We start from the raw sequence: 20,110 nt of genomic DNA on the forward strand, positions 1-20,110 counted from the left end.
AGTACAAGAGAGTAAGATCCTGTTAGGGCGCCTAACTCAACCTTGGAGAGCACTCTCTCTACCGTTTGACTTACCTGCCTTTTTAGGCACTGAAAAAGTGATTGTAAGGCTGTTTGTTTTTAATCATTCCATTGAGTATATACGTGGCAAAAGTACTTTGGCAATTTGGGAAATTCTTTGTGCTGAGGTGCAGTTGATACTCAATTTTCCCATTTTTTATTTATAGATTTGTGAGTCTACCAGTTGGCATCTCCGTGGTTTACCTTTATCTATCTTTAATCTGTCTTTTTAATCGTGAATGGAAATCTGAAGTAGTATGTTTCTGGAACTTAATCCATGGAAACATCTCTTCTTGATTTGAGAAATGCAAATTTACATAATATTGTTAACCACTTTCTTAACTAAATTTACGTACTCCTTGGTAGTTGGGAACTGAATTCTTATCAATTGCTGTATGTATTATACTCACAAAATCATTGTAGAAAAGCAAGTATTTATGTAAAAGTTCCTATAAAAACAAATTTATTCAATTTATTTTGAAAAGTTAAGCTAAAACGAAAAACAGAGAACTCTTGAAATATACTTTCAGATATAGAATAATAGGAAAATTGGGAGTTGAACATAAGACATTTGGAAAAACTAATTTTGCTTTTCTTCATTGCATTTTGTGACTTGAAACTTCTGAATTTTCAATGCAAAACTGGCATATTAAAATAATATGAATTAAGCTGTAAAAATTCATGAATATTTAGGCCTAATTAGCTTTTTTTTAAGTTTCAAATTTTGCATTGAACTTGATACATGCTTTTAACCCCCTAATCATGGAATATGAATCAGGGTAGAACCAAGGCCTGTTGGTTCTAGCGGGTTAAAAGAAAATCTGCTTAATATTCCTGCCTTTCCCTTCTATCGCAAACAATATTCTCTCATGACCTTTTTTCTTATTTAGAGATCCTCAATAGATAATGAAAACCTGGTTTCAGAGAGAGAGAGGGTGCTTTTAGAGGAGCTGGAAGCACTAAAGCAGCTGTCTCTAGCTGGAAGAGAGAAGCTGTGTTGTGAGCTGTGCAACAGCAGTACGCAGACACAGGTAGTATGGACTTTGGCCCACCTAGGAGCAGTGGGCAGCAATGCAGTAGGATCTGTGTGTCTCTGTTGGTGGTGTGAAATGTATTTTTTTATAGGTCTGAGCTTAACATATTTGTGATTGTTTACATTGAAGGTAGGTGAAGTCAAGATGCTTTATGTTCCATTTAAGGTAATTCGGATCTGACAGTGATTTAGCAACAACTCTTGTTCACCAAGGAGCCCAGTAACCTAACAAAGTTTATTGTCACATTATAGCATGCCTTTTTTTGATAATGTTAATCTCCTGATAAAATATAGTTAAATATTATTTCAGATAGTATCTGTTTTGCACGCAGAGGTTTCTTTTTCACCTTATAACAATATAAGAATGACATGCTACTTCCAAGATGACAGGTTTCTTTCTGTCTTGTCCTGCCTACCTTTACGCAAACTTAAAACAGAACGGAAATGAAAACCAAGGAGAAGTTGAGGAACAGACCTTTAAAGAAAAGGTATTGGACAAAAAACCTGAAGAGGTGCCTCCTGAGATTGTGTCCAATGAAAGGTATACAGAATGTGTATTTTTTTCAATGTAAAGTGAATTAAAATAGTTGTTTTGGTGTTATAAACTTTGTCTTTATTTTTATCTCATACATCTATTTTATTTGTACATTGTACTCTATATGTAAAGAATGATCAGTTCCCTAACATTAAATAGACAATTTTTTAAAAAATCTCTTGTATATAACTTTATTGGCTATTGAGCATGCACTTAACTCAATAAATGGTAAGGCTAAGGTCATTTGGTTATTGAACCTTTCTTTATTAATTTTATTCTGCTCACATGTCATTTTTTATCCTAAAAAACAGAATTGTACATGTTAGTTTGTTCCTTCACTATTCAGACATGCATTCAGTAGAAGCCACCCCCTGGTTTATGACAAGAAAAAAAGATAAATGATTAAATATGATAGTATACATTCAACTTCTTTGATGCATTTACTGTATGACAGATGAGACTTTTTAATCTATATCCCACTTTTATGGAGGAATAAATTCATGATCTGATGTTAACAAAACTTTCCCTTACTTTGCTTTCATAGAGATTCATGTAAAAATGAGACTAGTTACCCCACATTAATATTAAGGATTTTAGGCACAATATTTTAAAATCTGTTTTGTTCAAATGAAAAGAATTTCTTTAATTTTAAATTAAAATTAATACCTACTAACTTAATTTCCTCCTTTTCCAATTTCTGTTACTGTCAACCCTCTGTGTCCTCCTAACCTCCTTCCTCAGCTTGCATGGAGGAATTTGGCCCCTAAGATTTTGGCTTCCCCATTGGATCATCAGTTTGGAACACAGTCAGTATGGAACTCAAACAAGAAAGACAGTGTACGAAAATTAGAGTTACCTTGGCAATATAAAATAAACAAAATGTTTATTTTATATTATTTATGTATAATTGGTATATTTTTAAAATTATACAGTGTTTATCTTTTAGGAATCTTTGTAGTGAGTGTTGATAAATGAGTATTCCTATTTATTTCTTTTTACCTTCCTTTTATTTTGAAGTATTTCTATTATGTAGGAATATTTTCAAATTATCCTAGCCCTGGGGTGTTTGAGGCTTGAACGAAACCTGAGAAAAAGTCAAAGAAATAAACCTTTTACTTACTTCCTACTAACTAAATTATTTAGAGTTTTATTTTTAATATCCTTCCTTATGTAACCAGAGAACTTGATCTCAGTGTAAAAATAGAACTGTCTTTTTCACTTGACAAATGCTGAAGGAAAACTGCTCCATTTATTACCTTGTCTTAAAATAGTCATGTCATGTGCCTGTGAAAACAAATAGCTGTTAACCTGTTTGCTGGTGATCTCCCACAATGTGAAGTTGAAGAGAAAGTGTCTTAAGTCAGAGGACCTTTTCCCATGAAAGTCTCTTATTTTGTCTATGTGTATTAAATGTATAGTTTGCCACCATAGTACCTTTGTTGAATTAAGCTATTAGGACAAGAGAGTTTAGTTATTCAGAAGATTAATCAGATAACCTTCTGAATCACCATTTATGGAAGTGTATTTCTTGACACATGAAGATGTTTGTGTTAAAGACAAAAGAAAGCTTGTAAAAAACACTTTGTCCAGGATAATCCCATTTTTGTTTTGTATATATATTCATGACAAATATATAGAATGCCTAGAATGCGTAGGCATTAATATGTTAACCATGATTATCTCTGAGTACTAAGATATTTTGGTAGGTGGGTAGGAGCATTTTCTAATTTCTTAAAATAACAATGTATTGTTTGTTAAAAAGAAGAGAAGGAGATGCACTATTAATTCCATTTGGTTGAAAATAGGTTCCTTCTGCTGACTGAAATGAGTATGGTGTGTGTAACTTGAGAAGTTTCTGTCTCTGGAGCAGATATAATAATCAGCAGCCTGAGGTTTTCAACCCTCTGGTGTTGGCAGATAGTGAAATTGTACTGTAGACCTTTATAAAAACAGGTCTCTGCCTATTTTAGTAATTTAGCCATATAGATCATCACCATTAAGTTGTAGAAGCACAAACATTTTTCCTGGTGGAACTTTTGAATATATTTTAGAATATGTTGTTCAAGATACAAAAAGATATTTTAAAGGTTAAAATATATAAGAGTAACCATGAATAGTCTTACCAGCTCAATAACTTGCTTGTGGTTAGGTATTGGGCACACTTTTTGAAACTTAATTTTTGCATCTCCCTAAAATTTTCTTCTAATTTAGAAGCTACTAGCTTAAAACTTTAGTTATTTGATTTCTTTCAGGTCAGTAAAATGCTGCACATTTTCAGAAATTAGTTGACTGTTTTCTTCTTTCTCAGAAGAAAACAAATTTTATAATTTAAAATAAATACAAAAAGCACTTCATTGTAGGTGCTACTGCATATTATTTTTAACAGGATCATGTGAAGTTTTACTTTTTAAGTCAGATGTTTTGTTAGTGTGTTTTTCTTTTGTAGACCTAAGTGTTTGCTTTAAAAAGATTAAACATTTTGATGAATGTTTCCTTACCTATACAGGTATGCACTCCAGAAAGCTAATAACAGACTTCTGAAGATCCTCTTAGAAGTTGTAAAGACAACAGCAGCTGTTGAAGAAACAATCGGTCGCCATGTCCTGGGTATTTTAGACAGATCTAGTAAAGGCCAGTCTTCTGCCAGCCTGATTTGGAGGCCAGAAGCAGAGCCACCAATAAAGTCTTGTGTCCATGAAGAACAGACAGGAGGTAAGTTTTATGTGCTGTTGAAACTATCATCATTATTTTCAGTAAATCTTGCTGAGTTCAAGCACATTATTAGTGAAAATATAGAAGAAAGAATACTCTTTTCCAGTAAAAATCCTCCAAACACAAATACACTAGAGCTAATCTCAAAACACCATTGTTTAGCATTTGCAAATGGATGTCTTAGAGTTGTCATTACACATACTCAGGGTTATTATTGTGCTACATAAATCAAAGGCTATTTAATTTCACCACCAATAAAAGAAAAATTTCATATCACCACTCAAGACTCTTACCAATATTTACGTGGTATAAGCAATGTCCTGAAACCACCCTCTAAAGGGGAAAGTTTTTGTCACATGGGGAAAGATAGAGTCCGGCCACTTGAACCAGAAGATCAAGGCCTTCCTTCACTGCCGTTCCATACCCCAGAACTTTTCCCCAGTTGGAGGTCAGGCATCTAAAAATAAAAATGCCAGTTATGCAATTTTTGAGAACATTCTGTTTTAAGTTTCATGTGGAAAAATGAGAAGAAATTATCCCACCTAGAGAAAGTTTGCTTAAATATGGGTTGGCCACTTAATGTTTCTAATGCAGAGAAAAGCTTGATTTGGAGTTTTAACTAAAATTGATTTTAAAAACTTAAGTTGAAAACTACTTTTAGTGAAGTCAGAGGTGAAATGATACTGTAACTTAAAATTTTCTTTTCATTTGTTTCAAACTTTGTAGAAATGTTTTTTTTTTTTAATTTCACTGTTTGTTAAGCTCTTAATCAAGGGCTGTTTGTTTTCTGCATATGAATCTTGATGTATAGAGAAGAATTAAGTAAAATTTTCTTGATCTCATTGTAAAAGTATTTATCATATCATGCTTTTTAAAAAACAATCATTTCATAAGCTAGTTTCACCTAACCATCTGGGAAAGGGGCATTTTGCTGTAAGACCTCCACCATATCCAAAAGACACTCTGAGGAATGTTCGGTACGTTACAGGAAGTTTTTTTGTTGTTGTTAGCAGTTCTCCTAGACTTTTCTCAAAGTGGTTGCTAAGGTGTTCGGCAAATGACATTTCTTAAAAGATAGCAAACTCACTTCCAGAGCAGTGCTCCCATAGTTATGAAAAGATATAAATTAGTAATTTGACTCACATGTAGAAGATTATGTTTACATTCCTTTTCTATGATAAAGCCGACCTAGAAGGACATCTGGTCTACTGGCCTACTTTCTTGCATATATATGAAGTCGCCTAGTCATGTCCAACTCTTCGCGACCCCATGGACTGTAGCCTACCAGGCTCCTCCATCCGTCCATGAGATTTTCCAGGCAAGAGTACTGGAGTGGGTTGCCATTTCCTTCTCCAGGGGGATCTTCCGGACTCAGGGATCGAGCCCGGGCCTCCCACATTGTAGGCAGACACTTTTACCGTCTGAGCCACCAGGGAAGTCACTTTCTTGCATAGTCCTCTAAATCTTTAAATATAAATATGTCTAGCTACTATTTTAAGATATCCAATAATAGAGTAGTTTTTCAGTATAAGTAGTTTTATCAGTTCAATTTTACAAACATTTATTGAAAATTTTTTTTTTTGCTCTCTGCTTCACAACAATTCTCAGTCCATTGAAGAAGGCACGGAAATTTCAATTCAAGGCAAAATAAAATCATGGTACTTAATGTTTTACTTAATACCATTTTCTACATGTTTGAATCTATTAAGCCTTTTAAAATAAATATTTAATTATCAATAGATTTTGAATGAATAATACTAAGACACAAGAGAAGAAATTAGACCCACTGTTAAGAAATATGGTATAAAGACTATTAAAGCAGAGATAAGAATTTTGCTGGTGTTAGAATGTATAATATCCATTAGTCAGTTTTTATGTTATTGTGTTGGTAGTGATGTGGTAGTCTTAGTAACAAAATTAGAAAGATCACTAGTATCATTTGAGGGCACTTAGATTCACTTTACATCTTGAAGGAAATACAGAATTTAAAGAATTTGTAATTTAAAACTGAGGAAAGTACAGTCTTTAAAATATTGATACTGTGTTGCATATGTAAGATTTTTTTCTGGTGTTTCTTCATATGTTTAATGGGAGTATTATTGCAAAAACTAAAATGAACTTCTAAAATAGTTCTTTTGTATCTTATTTAATATAACAAAAAGTTCAGTTTTAATCTGATTATAAAACAACTGGTGGTAGTGGTTTTGTTGCTAAGTCGTATCCTACTCTTGTGAGTCCATGGACTGTAGCCTACTGGGCTCCTCTGACCATGGAATTCTCCAGGCAAGAACACTGGAATGGGTTGCCATTTCCTTCTCCATAAACAACTCTTGCTCTTCAATTTTTATATATGACTTTTTGTTGTGGGTAGTAGCACTTGTAATCTCTTTGCAGTTCTCAAGTCTAAACTTGTTTAGATTTTAAACGTGTGTGGGCTCGTTCACTCTCTAAAAAAAAATAATTGACTTGCTAATGTTTGCTTCCTCATAAGAGCAACCTAGTTTATGAAAGTGAAGGGAAATTTTGAGCCATTGTGGAATTGCTTGAACTTGAGTGAGTATTAGACAAGTTCATAAACATGAGTTTCCTTAGGAGGTATTGAAAGGAAATGTCCTGTAGGCCTACACTGTGATGGTTTCATGGTAAAATACCTATACCTCCTCCTTAGAAGACCAGGGACTGAATCTTATTTGCTGCAGCGTTCTTTTTTTTTTTTTTTGAGCAATGCGATGTTATAGCAAGAATACTAGATTAGTACTGAGAAGGTCCTTCTAGCTCACTGTGGCCTTGGGCAAGTGTCTTACTCTCCTGAGGCTTCAGTTCAGTTTAGTCATATGTCAGGTACAAAAATCAGACTGGAACCAGTGGTTTCTAGTTGGAGCCCTTCAGGCCAGGGCAGGGGACTGCTCTATCCTATCACGGGCGCTGCTTAAACTGAGAAGCTGATTGCTCTCTCTATGGAATGAACATGGTTTAATCCACAGAATAAATGACTAAAGGCTTTTTGGATCACTGTCATCTACCATGGTTCAGATACAGGTCTGAGTGGTTGGCCAGTCTGAAATCATGATTCTGTTCATCAAATTGATCATTCAGTTTTTTTCCTTACCACTGATTCTTTCTTTATACCCTAAAACTTGCTGGTATCTTCATAATATTACAGAAAAAATGATTTTTCTCAACTTTGCCCTCTCCTGAAGATAATGCACAACAAATTCTATGAGAGATCAAACCAACTCTTGCTTCTAACAGCTTGGGTTTCTGTTTCTATAGTATCAAAGCCGCTCTCTCTGTGGACAACAGTGACCTTGCAGTTGTCAAATCCAGTAGCATCTCAGTTCTTGTCCTGTTTGCCTTTCTCGACAAACAGGATCATTGAAGTCTCTTTAAACTGTTCTCTCCTTGTCTCCTGGAACATCTCTCTCCTGTCTTTCTCTGAATTTTTTTTACAGAGATTTTTTCTTGGCTTATCCTATACAGAGATGCCAACTGTGTGTCCTTCTCTCACTACATATAGCTCCTGGAGTAAACGTGGCTACTTCCAAGGTTCACCTCTCACCTTTCTACAGATGACTCCCAACTTTCCAAAGTTAATGTCGTTCCTCCATGTAGCCCATTAGCACTTCGACTAATCATTTTTCATGCTTACTATACACACTTTCTCCTAGTTTTTTAGTATCTCTCTTAAAGACTCATCTGTCGTCTGAGAGTCATCTAAGCTGGAAAAACCCAGTCATCTCATACTGCTTTTCTGTCCTCATTGTCTTACACATTCCGTTTTTTCCAGCCTGTAACCAGGCCTCGTCCATCTTTATCATTTCTCATCTGGACAGTTGAAATAGCTCTCTAACCAGACTCTTCTTCCCTAACCCTTCCTTCTGCATTGATACAGTTTGCTTCCTGATTCATAGAATTGATACTCCTACTCAAAAAATTATTTACTTCCCCATTATGTATAACAAAGCCACCAGTTTCTTAAAATTTAAGGTCATTCACAACTTGGATCCAGCCTACTTTTAGCTACCTTTTCTCAGCTCTCTGTCCTACCTCATTCTTGCTTCTCCACATTCTTTCACTCCACAAAGCCTTGACTTATCGTCATGTCAGACCATCATTTTACTTCAGATTTGTTAAATTCTCTGTATCCATTAAAAGAAAATATCACTAGAATGCATTTAATCCCTCAGCTAAAGATGTGATATATGTATTTTTAGTTTTAGCACCAAAGAGTAAGCTGTTAATATTTCTTGCTTCATCAAAACTATCATTCATTTTTTAGGCTACATTAATTTTATTTAGTGACTTTGTAATATACATTGTACAATATCTGAACTCATTTTGAATTTGTCATTTTGAACTCATGAGTATTTATAAATTGTTAGTCCCTATTATCAATACATTCAGTTTTTATTTGATCACCGCCTCCTGTACAGTGTCATGAATCTCTGTCCATAGTTCTTCAGGCACTCTGTCTATCAGATCTAATCCTTTGAATCTATTTGTCTCTTCCACTTTATAGTCGTAAGGGATTTGATTTAAGTGATACCTGAATGGTCTAGTGGTTTTCCCTACTTTCTTCAATTTAAGTCTGAATTTGGCAATAAGGAGTTCATGATCTGAGCCACAGTCCACTCCCGGTCTTGTTTTTGCTGACTGTATAGAGCTTCTCCATCTTTGGCTGCAAAGAATATAATCAGTCTGATTTCGGTGTTGACCATCTGGTGATGTCCATGTGTAGAGTCTTCTCTTGTGTTGTTGGACGAGGGTGTTTGCTATGACCAGTGTGTTCTCTTGGCAAAGTTCTGTCAGCCTTTGCCCTGCTTCATTTTGCACTCCAAGGCCAAACTTGCCTGTTACTCCAGGTGTCTCTTGACTTCCTACTTTAAATGCTGTTAAAGTGTTGCACTCAGTGTGCCAGCAAATTTGGAAAACCCAGCAGTGGCCACAGAACTAGAAAACGTCAGTTTTCATTCCAATCCCAAAGAAAGGCAATGCCAAAGAATGTTCAAACTACTGCACAATTGCACTCATCTCACATGCTAGCAAAGTAATGCTCAAAATTCTCCAAGCAAGGCTTCAGCAGTACGTGAACCGAGAACTGGTTCAAGCTCCATTTAGAAAAAGCAGAGGAACCAGAGATCCAATTGACATCATCCATTGGATCATAGAAAAAGCAAGAGAGTTCCAGAAAAAACATCTACTTTTGCTTTATTAACTACACCAAAGCCTTTGACTGTAGATCACAACAAACTGTGGAAAATTCTTCCAAGAGATGGGAATACGAGACCGCCTTACTTGCCTCCTAAGAAGTCTGTATGCAGGTCAAGAAGCAACAGTTAGAACTGGACATGGAACAATGGACTGGTTCCAAATTGGGAAAGGAGTTCATCAAGGCTGTGTATTGTCCCCCTGCTTATTTAACTTATATGCAGAGTACATCATGTAAAATGCCGGGCTGGATGAAGCACAAGCTAGAGTCAAGATTGCCGGGAGAAATACCAGTAACCTCAGATATGCAGATGACACCACCCTTGTGGCAGAAGCTAAAAAGGATCTAAAGAGCCTCTTGATGAAAGTGAAAGAAGAGAGTGAAAAAGCTGGCTTAAAACTCAACATTCAGGAGATGAAGATCATGGCATCTGGTCCCATCACTTTATGGCAAATAGATGGGGAAACAATGGAAACACTGACAGACTTGATTTTCTTGGGCTCCAAAATCATTGCAGATGGTGACTGCAGCCATGAAATTAAAAGTTAATTTGTTAACTTTTGCTGAGCAACTAAGCACACAGCACATGTAATAGCAAGAATCAGACACGACTTAGTGACGAAACCACCACAACATAATAACCAAACATTTTAAGTCATTTTCTGGAATACAGTTTTGGATTCTTCAGCCAGTGACTTATACAGAGGAGGTACTTAGAGAATGTTCAATTGTGCTGATTTCAGATTTTGTATCTGAAACTGCATCTGATATTTTTACTGCATGAGATTGAGAGACTTCCATATGGCACCAGCTACTTTAGCAAGACATTTTAAAGAATAGCTCTTGTTCTCTTGGGTGATTGTGTCAAACTGAATATTTACTCCAAGTACCTTGGAAATTAAAATTTCTTCTGCTTTTTATTTGTTAACTTTGCACAGTTACTGATAAATATGTGCTACACGTTAATAAAAGAATAGATAGTTCCTCTTTAGGAAATTTCATTGTTCGATTGTAGCAAGCTGCCACAGATGAGTACAGTATTCCATGGAAGTGATAAATAACCTATGCTTTTATTTCAGTTTAGAGAAAACACTTCCAAAGCTTTGTCTTCTGCCCATGTAAACTCAGTTTTCTTTACATAAGAAAAAAGATTAGTGTGGAAACATAAGGCCACAGTTTAAATTAGAACTGTTTATTAGTCTAACCTCTTCCTGGTATGCGTGCTGCGTGCTCAGTTGCTTCAGTCGTGTCTGAATCTTTGCAACCCTATAGACCCATAGCCTTCCAGGTTCCTCTGTCCATGGGATGCTCCAGGTCTTGCCCTCCTCCAGGGGATCTTCCTGAACCCATGTCTCCTGTGTCTCCTGCGTTGCAGGCAGATTCTTTACCCACTGAGCCACCTGGGAGTAACCAGTTACAAAAAGGTCTTAGTCCCTTTTACTGTCTAGCCAAGCAGGTGATGCTGCCCAGTATAGTGCTTAGAAATCAAAATGTTTTCTCCATACAGAATCAAGCACTTCCATCTTTCCATACACTTGGAATATCCCATTGCACAGTGTTTTCCTTTTATGTTGTTGTTTAAATATTTGTTTTCTCATTACACTTTTGTGTAATGCCCTTGAGGGTAGGAACCACATCTTGCCACCTATATATCTCCATTACTTAGTAAACCCTACACGATGGGCATTTAGTAAATATCTATTGAAAGGTATTTTAAAATTTTTTATCAAAGGAAAACTACTAACTCTCTTAAGTATTAATTTATGCAAACCCCTATTAGCATAGCATTATTCTTCACATTCTTATACCTGGTAGGTCATCAAATAATACTACATTCTGAATTTGCCAATTTTGTTTTGTTACAGTGTTATCTTAATAACACTTTCATTCCAGTGATTTAAAGTTTTAATTTGATTTTATTTTGTAATTTTTGTTTTTACTGAAATGATTCATTATAATTGATTTATACCTTCAAAATAATTCTGATTACAGATGAATCTATACCCTCTTATTCTGGAAGTGACATACCAAGAAGTGACAGTAGCATGTGGTCCAAAGTAACTGAGGAAGGAACGGAGCTGTCACAGCGGCTTGTGAGGAGTGGCTTCACTGGACCTGAAATAGACCCTGAAAATGAAGAACTTATGCTGAATATCAGCTCTCGACTACAAGCAGCAGTTGAAAAACTCCTGGAAGCCATAAGTGAAACTAGTAGTCAGGTAACCTCCTTATATTGTTAATATACACTGAGTTTGAAGTAGGTTTTCTTTTAAGCTCAGAAACTACGACTAAATGTTTTCTCTCCTCTGTCTCACAGGAATCTAGTTTGGTTCCCCTTTAATAATTTGTTGTTTTTGTGACAACCGATAGTCTTCAAATGGTGAGGGTTAATATAATTTACTGATGGAATCTTAAATTCTAAAATTCAGTGTTTTAATTTTCAGATTTTTCTAGACTCTTACTACACATTACCTTTTTGACATCAAAAGAGGTTTTAACTTTACCATTGTATGAAATATTCCATTATAATATATATATTTATTTGAAGGAATAGCATAAGGAATCTCTAAAATAAACCATCTGCTCATACATGTCATAACAGTACTGTTAAATACAACAAATCAAGCCCACAACTCCTTCATGATTTTTGCATTCTTTTCACAAATATGATTAGAATACCTCACTTTACTACCTTTGTAGCTAATTAGAATGAGGAGCAGTTTCTACCTTAAAGTATTATTTTCATAGAACTTTCAAGAGTATATACCATTGTATTTATACCTTAACTTGCAGTTTCCTCGGTCTATAAAATCTTTACACCCTGTATTATAAGTGTCTCTTAAGTACTCTATGCAGAATTTTTTAAATTATTTGCTGTTTTAAAATGAAGAAATTTCACTTGTTTTTTAAATATTTAATTTACCTGTGGAATCATAGCTCTCTTGTTAATCAGATGAGTGCCTCATTGTCATCAGCTGCAGGGCCAGTATTATTAACATTTTTTCACTGATATCTTTATTCAGCGTTGTTCTAAATCTATGTGCATTTCAAACAAAAGATGAGAAGTTGAAAGAATATGTTTGATCTCTTTTTTCTGCTGATGTCTGGGCTCCATTGATGCCACTTTTTTTCTTCAAGAAATCATTCTGTTTCTGCAGCAGGATTGACTATTAGATGTATCAAGTTTGACAAATATTGTTGTTTATATTTTAATGCAAGATTCATTTATTTTTATGTTAAGTCAGTGATTATACACCATTTTTTGAGTCATCTCTTATTTAGTGACCATTGAAATAATTTGTTAACCACCTACTGTTTGGTTAACATCATTATCAGTCCATTATTCTTTTTTTTTTCCATCTTGGTAATTTGCTATTGGCATTAAACTAAGAAGGCATTATCAAAACAATATATATTTCCAGTGAAATATTTAACCTCCTAATAGTTTTTAGCTAATTAGAGTTTTCCTCAGATTCATTTTTCTTTGTTGGAATACAGTCTACATTTTCTTCTGTGACAGAGTATGGGCTCTATCTTTGAGAGCAGAAGAATCCTAACATTACCACACATTGCAGTGAAAATTTACTGATTGGCCAGTGGAATATATTGTTGTCATGTATCTACTGTTAAACTTCTGGATTGTTCCTTGATTGTCTGAACAAACTAAAGTACTCATCTGCAGTTAAGTAGGTCTCAGAAATGTTTTCATAGATAAATTCTGAAGATATAAATATGATATAGAAGAAACTGTTATGTTTGGGTAATTTTTTTGTTTTCCTGAAGCTTGCTTTACATAAGGATTGAAAAACCTTTATTTCAGTAACTCAGATTTTCCTGAGCCATCCACAAAGAACTAAAAAACGTGTGGTATTCCTGAAAACTCAAATCTTTGTATATTTACAAACAGAAAAGATGACTATTTACACAAAGAATGATAGGGGTCCCATCTTCATGGTAATCACAAATGATTTGTTTTTCATTCTCAACATCCTGAATGCTGTTAAGGAAACAGCATCAATTAAAACCAACCTCACTGTGTTATTAACTTGACAAGACATTAAATTATACTTTTGTATCAAAGAATTATGTTTATAGCTTTTTTCATCAGCCTCAGGTGTAGCCAACTCAAGCTCAAGCATTGAAATTATGAATGCAGCTACAATTTAAAAATACATGGTTTCTACTAAGTTTTGATATCTTTTGAAGTCTTTAACAAAATTAACGTAAGTGCTGGATTTGGCTTTCTTTTAGAATGCTTATGTGTAAGCCACTTAAACAACATGCTACTCTACTGAGTCAACTGCACCACGTTGAGCATTTTCAGCTGTTGTTTTTCAGCACTTCTAATGCTTGAATGCGTATGCATCATAATTATTTACTGTATTCTGTGAAAGTTGTGTAGTATAGATAATTCTGTACTGAATTTCCAAATGATCCTTCTTCTTTTTTTTTTTTTTTTTTTTGCTTATTTCAGCTGCATTGTTATTTAATTTCTGTATTTATCTTTTATGCCATGAAAACAGCTATTAATACTTTTCCTTTTTTGACCACTATTGAATACTTTGACCTTGATCTTGAGCTCTGTTAATACTTTTGCTACTACCTGATACCCATTGTAATTTATGGACAGTCTAGTTAATGCAATATATTTGGCATTTGACAAGCTCCATGGGTAAATAAACCAGGGTAAATAAATCAGAAGTGATGAGTGGTTGGACTTGTTCTTTCAGGCTACTGAAGAGAAACGTTCCCATAATCCATTAACACTGTCAACAGGCAAGTGTGGGATATCCACCTGAAGCACTCAGTTTCCCAGGCTAAGATTACAGCTTATCAAATAAGCTTATGTGACCAGGGCGGGCCCTTTGAGGTACATTAGGAGCCTGGTTATTCTCAATTTGTTAAGTACTAAAGCAGCGATATGTCATGTAGATTTTTTTGTATCTTTTTAGTTAAAATATCGCTGAACAGAGCATTCAAAGTGTAAATTCTCAGGCCCTGCCTGAGCCTTACTGAGTGATGGAGCCCCAAAACCTGTGTTTTCACAAGTCCTTTAGGTGACACCAGTACAGACTAAAGTTTGAGAACCACTGACCTAGAAATTATTATTATCATATCCACATTATTCTCACAGAATTCTGAAGTGTTCTACTAATAACCTATTATATAAAAAAATTGAAGTAGCTGTTGACATTTGATATAAAAATCAGATATTCTGTAGATGAATTACATTTTTAAGGCAGTGGGAATGGAAACTTTGAACATTTTTCTTGAAATTTAGTTCAGTTACTGCTTTTCCATGAGAGATGTTTAAAGACATTGACTTCATGATATTCTCATTAATAACTAAAATTATTTTGAACATGATGAATATTTTTACCAATTATTTTAACTCCAAAATAATGGATAGTTCTCTTCGTGAAATTACTAGTATTCCATTTCCCTTTTAAGGAAGCATTATTTGATTCTTCTTCATAATGGAATATTTCCCTTTTATCTTGGGTTGTTTTTTTTTTAACTTGTCATAAAAATCTGAAACAGAGCTGACACTGCTCACCTTTTTGCAGTGAAAGAGACTTTCAGGTAAATAGCTCTGCATAGGGTAACCTGAGACTAGAAAAAAAAGAGCAGCATCTGAATGTTTAGGGTGAGGTGAGAACAAGTAAAGCTTATTGAAGGGCTTGATGCTTTGAGAAGAGTCGCTCATTCATCACATTTATTGAGCACCTCGTATATAACAGTTGCTTTCCCGGATACTGGAGATACAGCATTGAACAAAGTGTACAAAGTCTCTAGTCTCATAGAGCTAACGATATACTGGTGGAGCCTGATGATAAATAAACATTGTATGCCAGATGGTGATACCTGCTGTGAAGAAAAATAAAATACGGGAGATAGAGCGTGATGAGGGGAGAGGACACTTTACACAGGAAAGTTAAGGACGACCTCTCTGATAATGTGATAGTCAAGCAGAGACAGCCAGTGGGTAAGTTGGGAAAGAATATTTCAGGCAAAGGAGTTAGTGAGTATAGGTCCTGAAGTGGTCCAGTGCTGGTTCTCTTTATGGTTGACAGAAGCCCATGCAGATGAAACAAGAAGAGTGGGGAAAGTATGGGAGCCAAGGTCAGAGTGATACCTGGGGACTGGATCACATGGAACTTGGAATTTAATTCATAATGAGATGTGGAGTCTTTGGGTACAATTTTTTAACTTGTTATTTTTAAGTAGTTTTATTTTTTATAATTTTAAAAAAAAATTTATTTATTCTTGGCTATGCTGGGTCTTTGTTGCTGCAAAGGCTTTTCTCTAGTTGTGGTGAGTAGGAGCTGCTCTCTCGTTTTGCCGTGCACAGGCTTCTCACTGTGATGGTTTCTCTTGTTGCAGAGCATGGGCTCTAGGGCGGACGGGCTTCAGTAGTTGCAGCACATGGGCACAGTACTTGCCATTGCCAGGCTCTAGTGCACAGGCTCAGTGGTTGTGGCTGAGTTGCTCCGCAGCATGTGAGACCTTCCCTGATCACGGATTGAACCCATGTCTCCTGCATTGGCAGGCAGACTCTTTAACCATTGAGCCATCAGGGAAGCCCTTGAAATAATTTTAGACTTGCAGAAAAGATGCAAAAATAGTACCAAGTGTTCCCATGTGCTTTTCACTCAACTTTCCCTAATGTTAACATCTTGTGTAACCGTACTATAATTATCAAAACTTAGAAATGAAAAGTGGTGCATCACTATAAACTATAAGCTGTTTGGATTTTACCAGTTTTCCCACTAGTGTCCTTTTCTGTTTGAGGATCTATTCCAGAGTCCCACCTTGCATTTATTGTCATGTCTTCTTCTCTAGACTGACTGTTCCTGAATCTTGCTTTGCCTTGCATGACCTTGACATTTGAGAAGAACTGGCCGGTTACTTTGTAGAATATCCCTCGATTTGATTTTGTCTGATATTTTCTCATGATTATATGAAGCTTATGAATTTAACAAGAATACCACAGGAGCAATGTGCCCTTCTCTGTGTATCAAATTTAAAGGAATGTATCTTATTACTAGTCCTGTTAATCTCAATCACTTTTGGTATCTGCTGGGTTTCTTCATTCTATTATTATTTTCCTCTTGTAATTAATAAATATTTGGGGGGAGGTACTTTGATACTATGCAAATATCCTGTTTCTCTTTAAACTTCCACCCACTAATCTTAGCATCCATTTGTAGATCTTGCCTGTACAGTTGTTACTGTGATGTTCTAGTGGTGATTTTCTATCATCATTCATCGTTCTTTATTTATTGATTGGAATTTTTCTGTAAGAGCTATTCACTCACATTTATTTTAACTAATCAGGCCTCGTATGGACTCATAGCTATTAATTTTTTCAATGGGTTCAGTTCAGTACAGTTCAGTTGCTCAGTTGTGTCCGACTCCTTGCTACCCAATGAACCACAGCCGCCAGGCCTCCCTGTCCATCACCAACTCCCGGAGTTTACCCAAACCCATGTCCATTGAGTCGGTGATGCCATCCAATCATCTCATCCTCTGTCGTCCCCTTCTCCTCTTGCCCTCAATGTTTCCCAGCATCAGGGTCTTTTCCAATGAGTCAGCTCTTGGCATTAGGTGGCCAAAGGATTGGAGTTTCAGCTTCAACATCAGTCCTTCCAATGAACACCCAGGACTAACCTCCTTTAGGGTGGACTGGTTGGATCTCCTTGCAGTCCAAGGGACTCTCAAGAGTCTTCTCCAACAGCACAGTTCAAAAGCATCAGTTCTTCTGCGCTCAGCTTTCTTTATAGTCCAACTCTTACATCCATAGATGACTACTGGAAGAACCATAGCCTTGACTAGGTGGACCTTTGTTGGCAAAGTCATGTCTCTGCTTTTTAATATGCTGTCTAGGTTGGTCATAACTTTCCTTCCAAGGAGTAAGCGTCTTCTAATTTCATGGCTGCAGTCACCATCTGCAGTGATTTTGGAGCCCAAAAAAATAGTCAGCCACTGTTTCCACTGTTTCCCCATCTATTTGCCATGAAGTGATGGGACCAGATACCATGATCTTAGTTTTCTGAATGTTGGTCTTTAAGCCAACTTTTTCACTCTCCTCTTTCACTTTCATCAAAAGGCTCTTTAGTTCTTCTTCACTTTCTGCCATAAGGGTGGTGTCATCTGCATATCTGTTCGTTTCTAAGGCAAACCATTCAATATCACGGTAATCCAAGTCTATGCCCCGACCAGTAATGCTGAAGAAGCTGAAGTTGAACAGTTTTATGAAGACCTCCAAGACCTTTTAGAACTAACACCCAAAAAAGATGTCCTTTTCATTATAGGGGACTGGAATGCAAAAGTAGGAAGTTAAGAAACACCTGGAGTAACAGGCAAATTTGGCCTTGGAGTACAGAATGAAGCAGGGCAAAGGCTAATAGAGTTTTGCCAAGAGAATGCACTGGTCATAGCAAACACCCTCTTCCTACAACACAAGAGAAGACTCTACACATGGACATCACCCGATGGTCAACACCAAAATCAGATTGATTATATCCTTTGCAGCCAAAGATGGAGAAGCTCTATACAGTCAGCAGAAACGAGACTAGGAGCTGACTGTGGCTCAGATCATGAACTCCTTATTGCCAAATTCAAACTTAAATTGAAGAAAGTAGGGAAAACCACTAGACCATTCAATGGGTTATCTATAATCAAATACTGTAATAGCTCTGTTCTAGCTTTGACATGAAGAAGTCTTTCAGGTTGGCTCTTGGGCACTTCCATGGTGCTTCCTCTCTGGAACATTTGCACTATCACAGTCTCCAGGCCCATCTTGTATTTTCCCCGCCCCAGCCCTAGAATCAACCCCTTCTCCAAGGAAGTTTTATTTCATTAGAAGTTCCCTTTATTAGAGAATGATACGTTAAAACCAAGACCTGGGTGCTGTATGTGCTTATTGTTAGTAAGGTGTCATGCTCCTCTCAGCAGACAGTTTGAAAAACAATTTGCATCTATTTTTTTCTGTATCTGTTTGTATATATAATAAAAGTATAAGTTCATTCTGATACCTCCAGTTCCCAACTACTACCACTACTACCACCGCATTCTTTCTACCCTTTCCCCTTTCCTTTGTAACTTTGTTCTCCAAAGATGAGAAACCAGGCTGTCATTATCTACAGTAGTTTTACTTATTTGTTAACCATGTATACCCATAAAGTAATTTCATACTCATATATACCCATAAAGTAATTTTGCAGTTGCTAACCTATACCCCTGGGAAAAACAGTTTTACTAACTAGAGTACAATATTTATGTATAGTACTTTTTTTGCTAAGATGGTTGGATGGCATCACCAACTCGATGGACATGAGTTTGAGCAAGCTCCAGAAGTCAGTGATGGACAGGGAAGCCTGGCGTGCTGCAGTCCATGAGGTCGCAAAGAGTTGAACGTGACTGAGCAACTGAACTGAACTGACTGACTTTTTTTGTCTTTAGCCTTACAGTAAAGAAAGTACTGTTTTTCAGAGTATTTCAGGTTAAATCTTTTCTCCCTGCCCCTGAAGTGTGGGTTTGTTGTTCATTTTTAATACAATTATTATCATTTGTTACAGATTTTATTCCATTTTGGGTTTTCTGACATTTTGGTTAATTTTTTTTAAATTTTACATACAATAAATTTCATTTTGTGTGTAGACCGTTCTTTTGGTTGCAACAGATGCATAGAGTTATGTAACTGCCACCACAAACATTATACAAAATAATTCCATCTCCCCCAAATTTCCTGGTGCTCCTCCATTCTTTTATAGTCAGCCCCTCCTCCACCTCCTGTTCTTGACAACTACTAGCCACTTTCTGTCCCTATAACTTTGCCTTTTCCAGAATGTCATAAATGAAATCATGCATTATGCATTCTTTGGGTCTGCTTTCATTGTCTTAACAAAATGCATGTAGGATTCATCTACGTGTGTTAATAGTTTGTCTCTTTGAGAGAGGAGGAGTATGAACCAGTTTGTTTACCCAAAGGACATATAGATTGTTTCCAGCTTTGGGTCATTAGAGATTTTTTCAGTAACTGATCTAACTTACATTTTTCAAAAAGATCACTTTGACCACCTTGTTAAATAGAGACTGAGGGGACGGAGGGGTGCAGTGCAGAAGCATAGAAACCAGAGAACTTGCCCAGGCTTATAAGTTAGGTGTAAGTTAGAAATTGAAGCCAGGCAGACTGACTTCAGAGTCCATGTTCTTGACTGGCACTTTTTCTGCCCTTTAGAAATGAAAGGAGTGAATCATTCTGTCAGTTACTGCTGACAGGTCAATTTACACCCTGAGGAGTGGATTCTGAAATCTAATGCAGGTGGTTGATGGTGGGTCGGTGGGGGGAATGCCTTGCTTACTTGACAAGAGCAATTTTAATGAAGTAATGAAAGTGAAATCGTAATTCAAGGGAAAATGAGTCTTTAAAGGAAAAGACTTACTAGTAGAAACTAAGTGCGTAGGTCAAGAAGAAAATTTGTGTCAAAGGGCATAGCATGTTGGCATAAGCCGGCACAATGTGTTTGAGGATAGTGGGTCGTTTTGTGTTAAGAACA

The 20,110-nt window shown here is 36.1% G+C and overlaps 1 protein-coding gene across 4 annotated transcripts in view; it reads left to right on the forward strand.

The window, feature by feature from the left end:
- Positions 1 to 20,110, forward strand: part of AKAP9 (A-kinase anchoring protein 9) — a 159,575-nt gene that overhangs the window by 90,822 nt on the left and 48,643 nt on the right. For 3 of the 4 annotated variants that reach the window (XM_081531342.1, XM_081531343.1, XM_081531341.1), the window contains exons 19-22: positions 950 to 1,090; positions 1,530 to 1,633; positions 4,134 to 4,339; positions 11,541 to 11,767. In XM_081531342.1, the coding sequence (XP_081387468.1) occupies positions 950 to 1,090; positions 1,530 to 1,633; positions 4,134 to 4,339; positions 11,541 to 11,767 (678 nt within the window). The remainder of the gene's footprint in view (positions 1 to 949; positions 1,091 to 1,529; positions 1,634 to 4,133; positions 4,340 to 11,540; positions 11,768 to 20,110) is intronic. The other variant, XM_081531344.1, reaches the window with a different exon arrangement.

This window comes from Giraffa tippelskirchi, chromosome 10 (genome assembly GCF_054371585.1).
Source record: "Giraffa tippelskirchi isolate mGirTip1 chromosome 10, T2T-mGirTip1v1.2.pri, whole genome shotgun sequence".
In the NCBI taxonomy this organism is placed as follows: domain Eukaryota; kingdom Metazoa; phylum Chordata; class Mammalia; order Artiodactyla; family Giraffidae; genus Giraffa; species Giraffa tippelskirchi.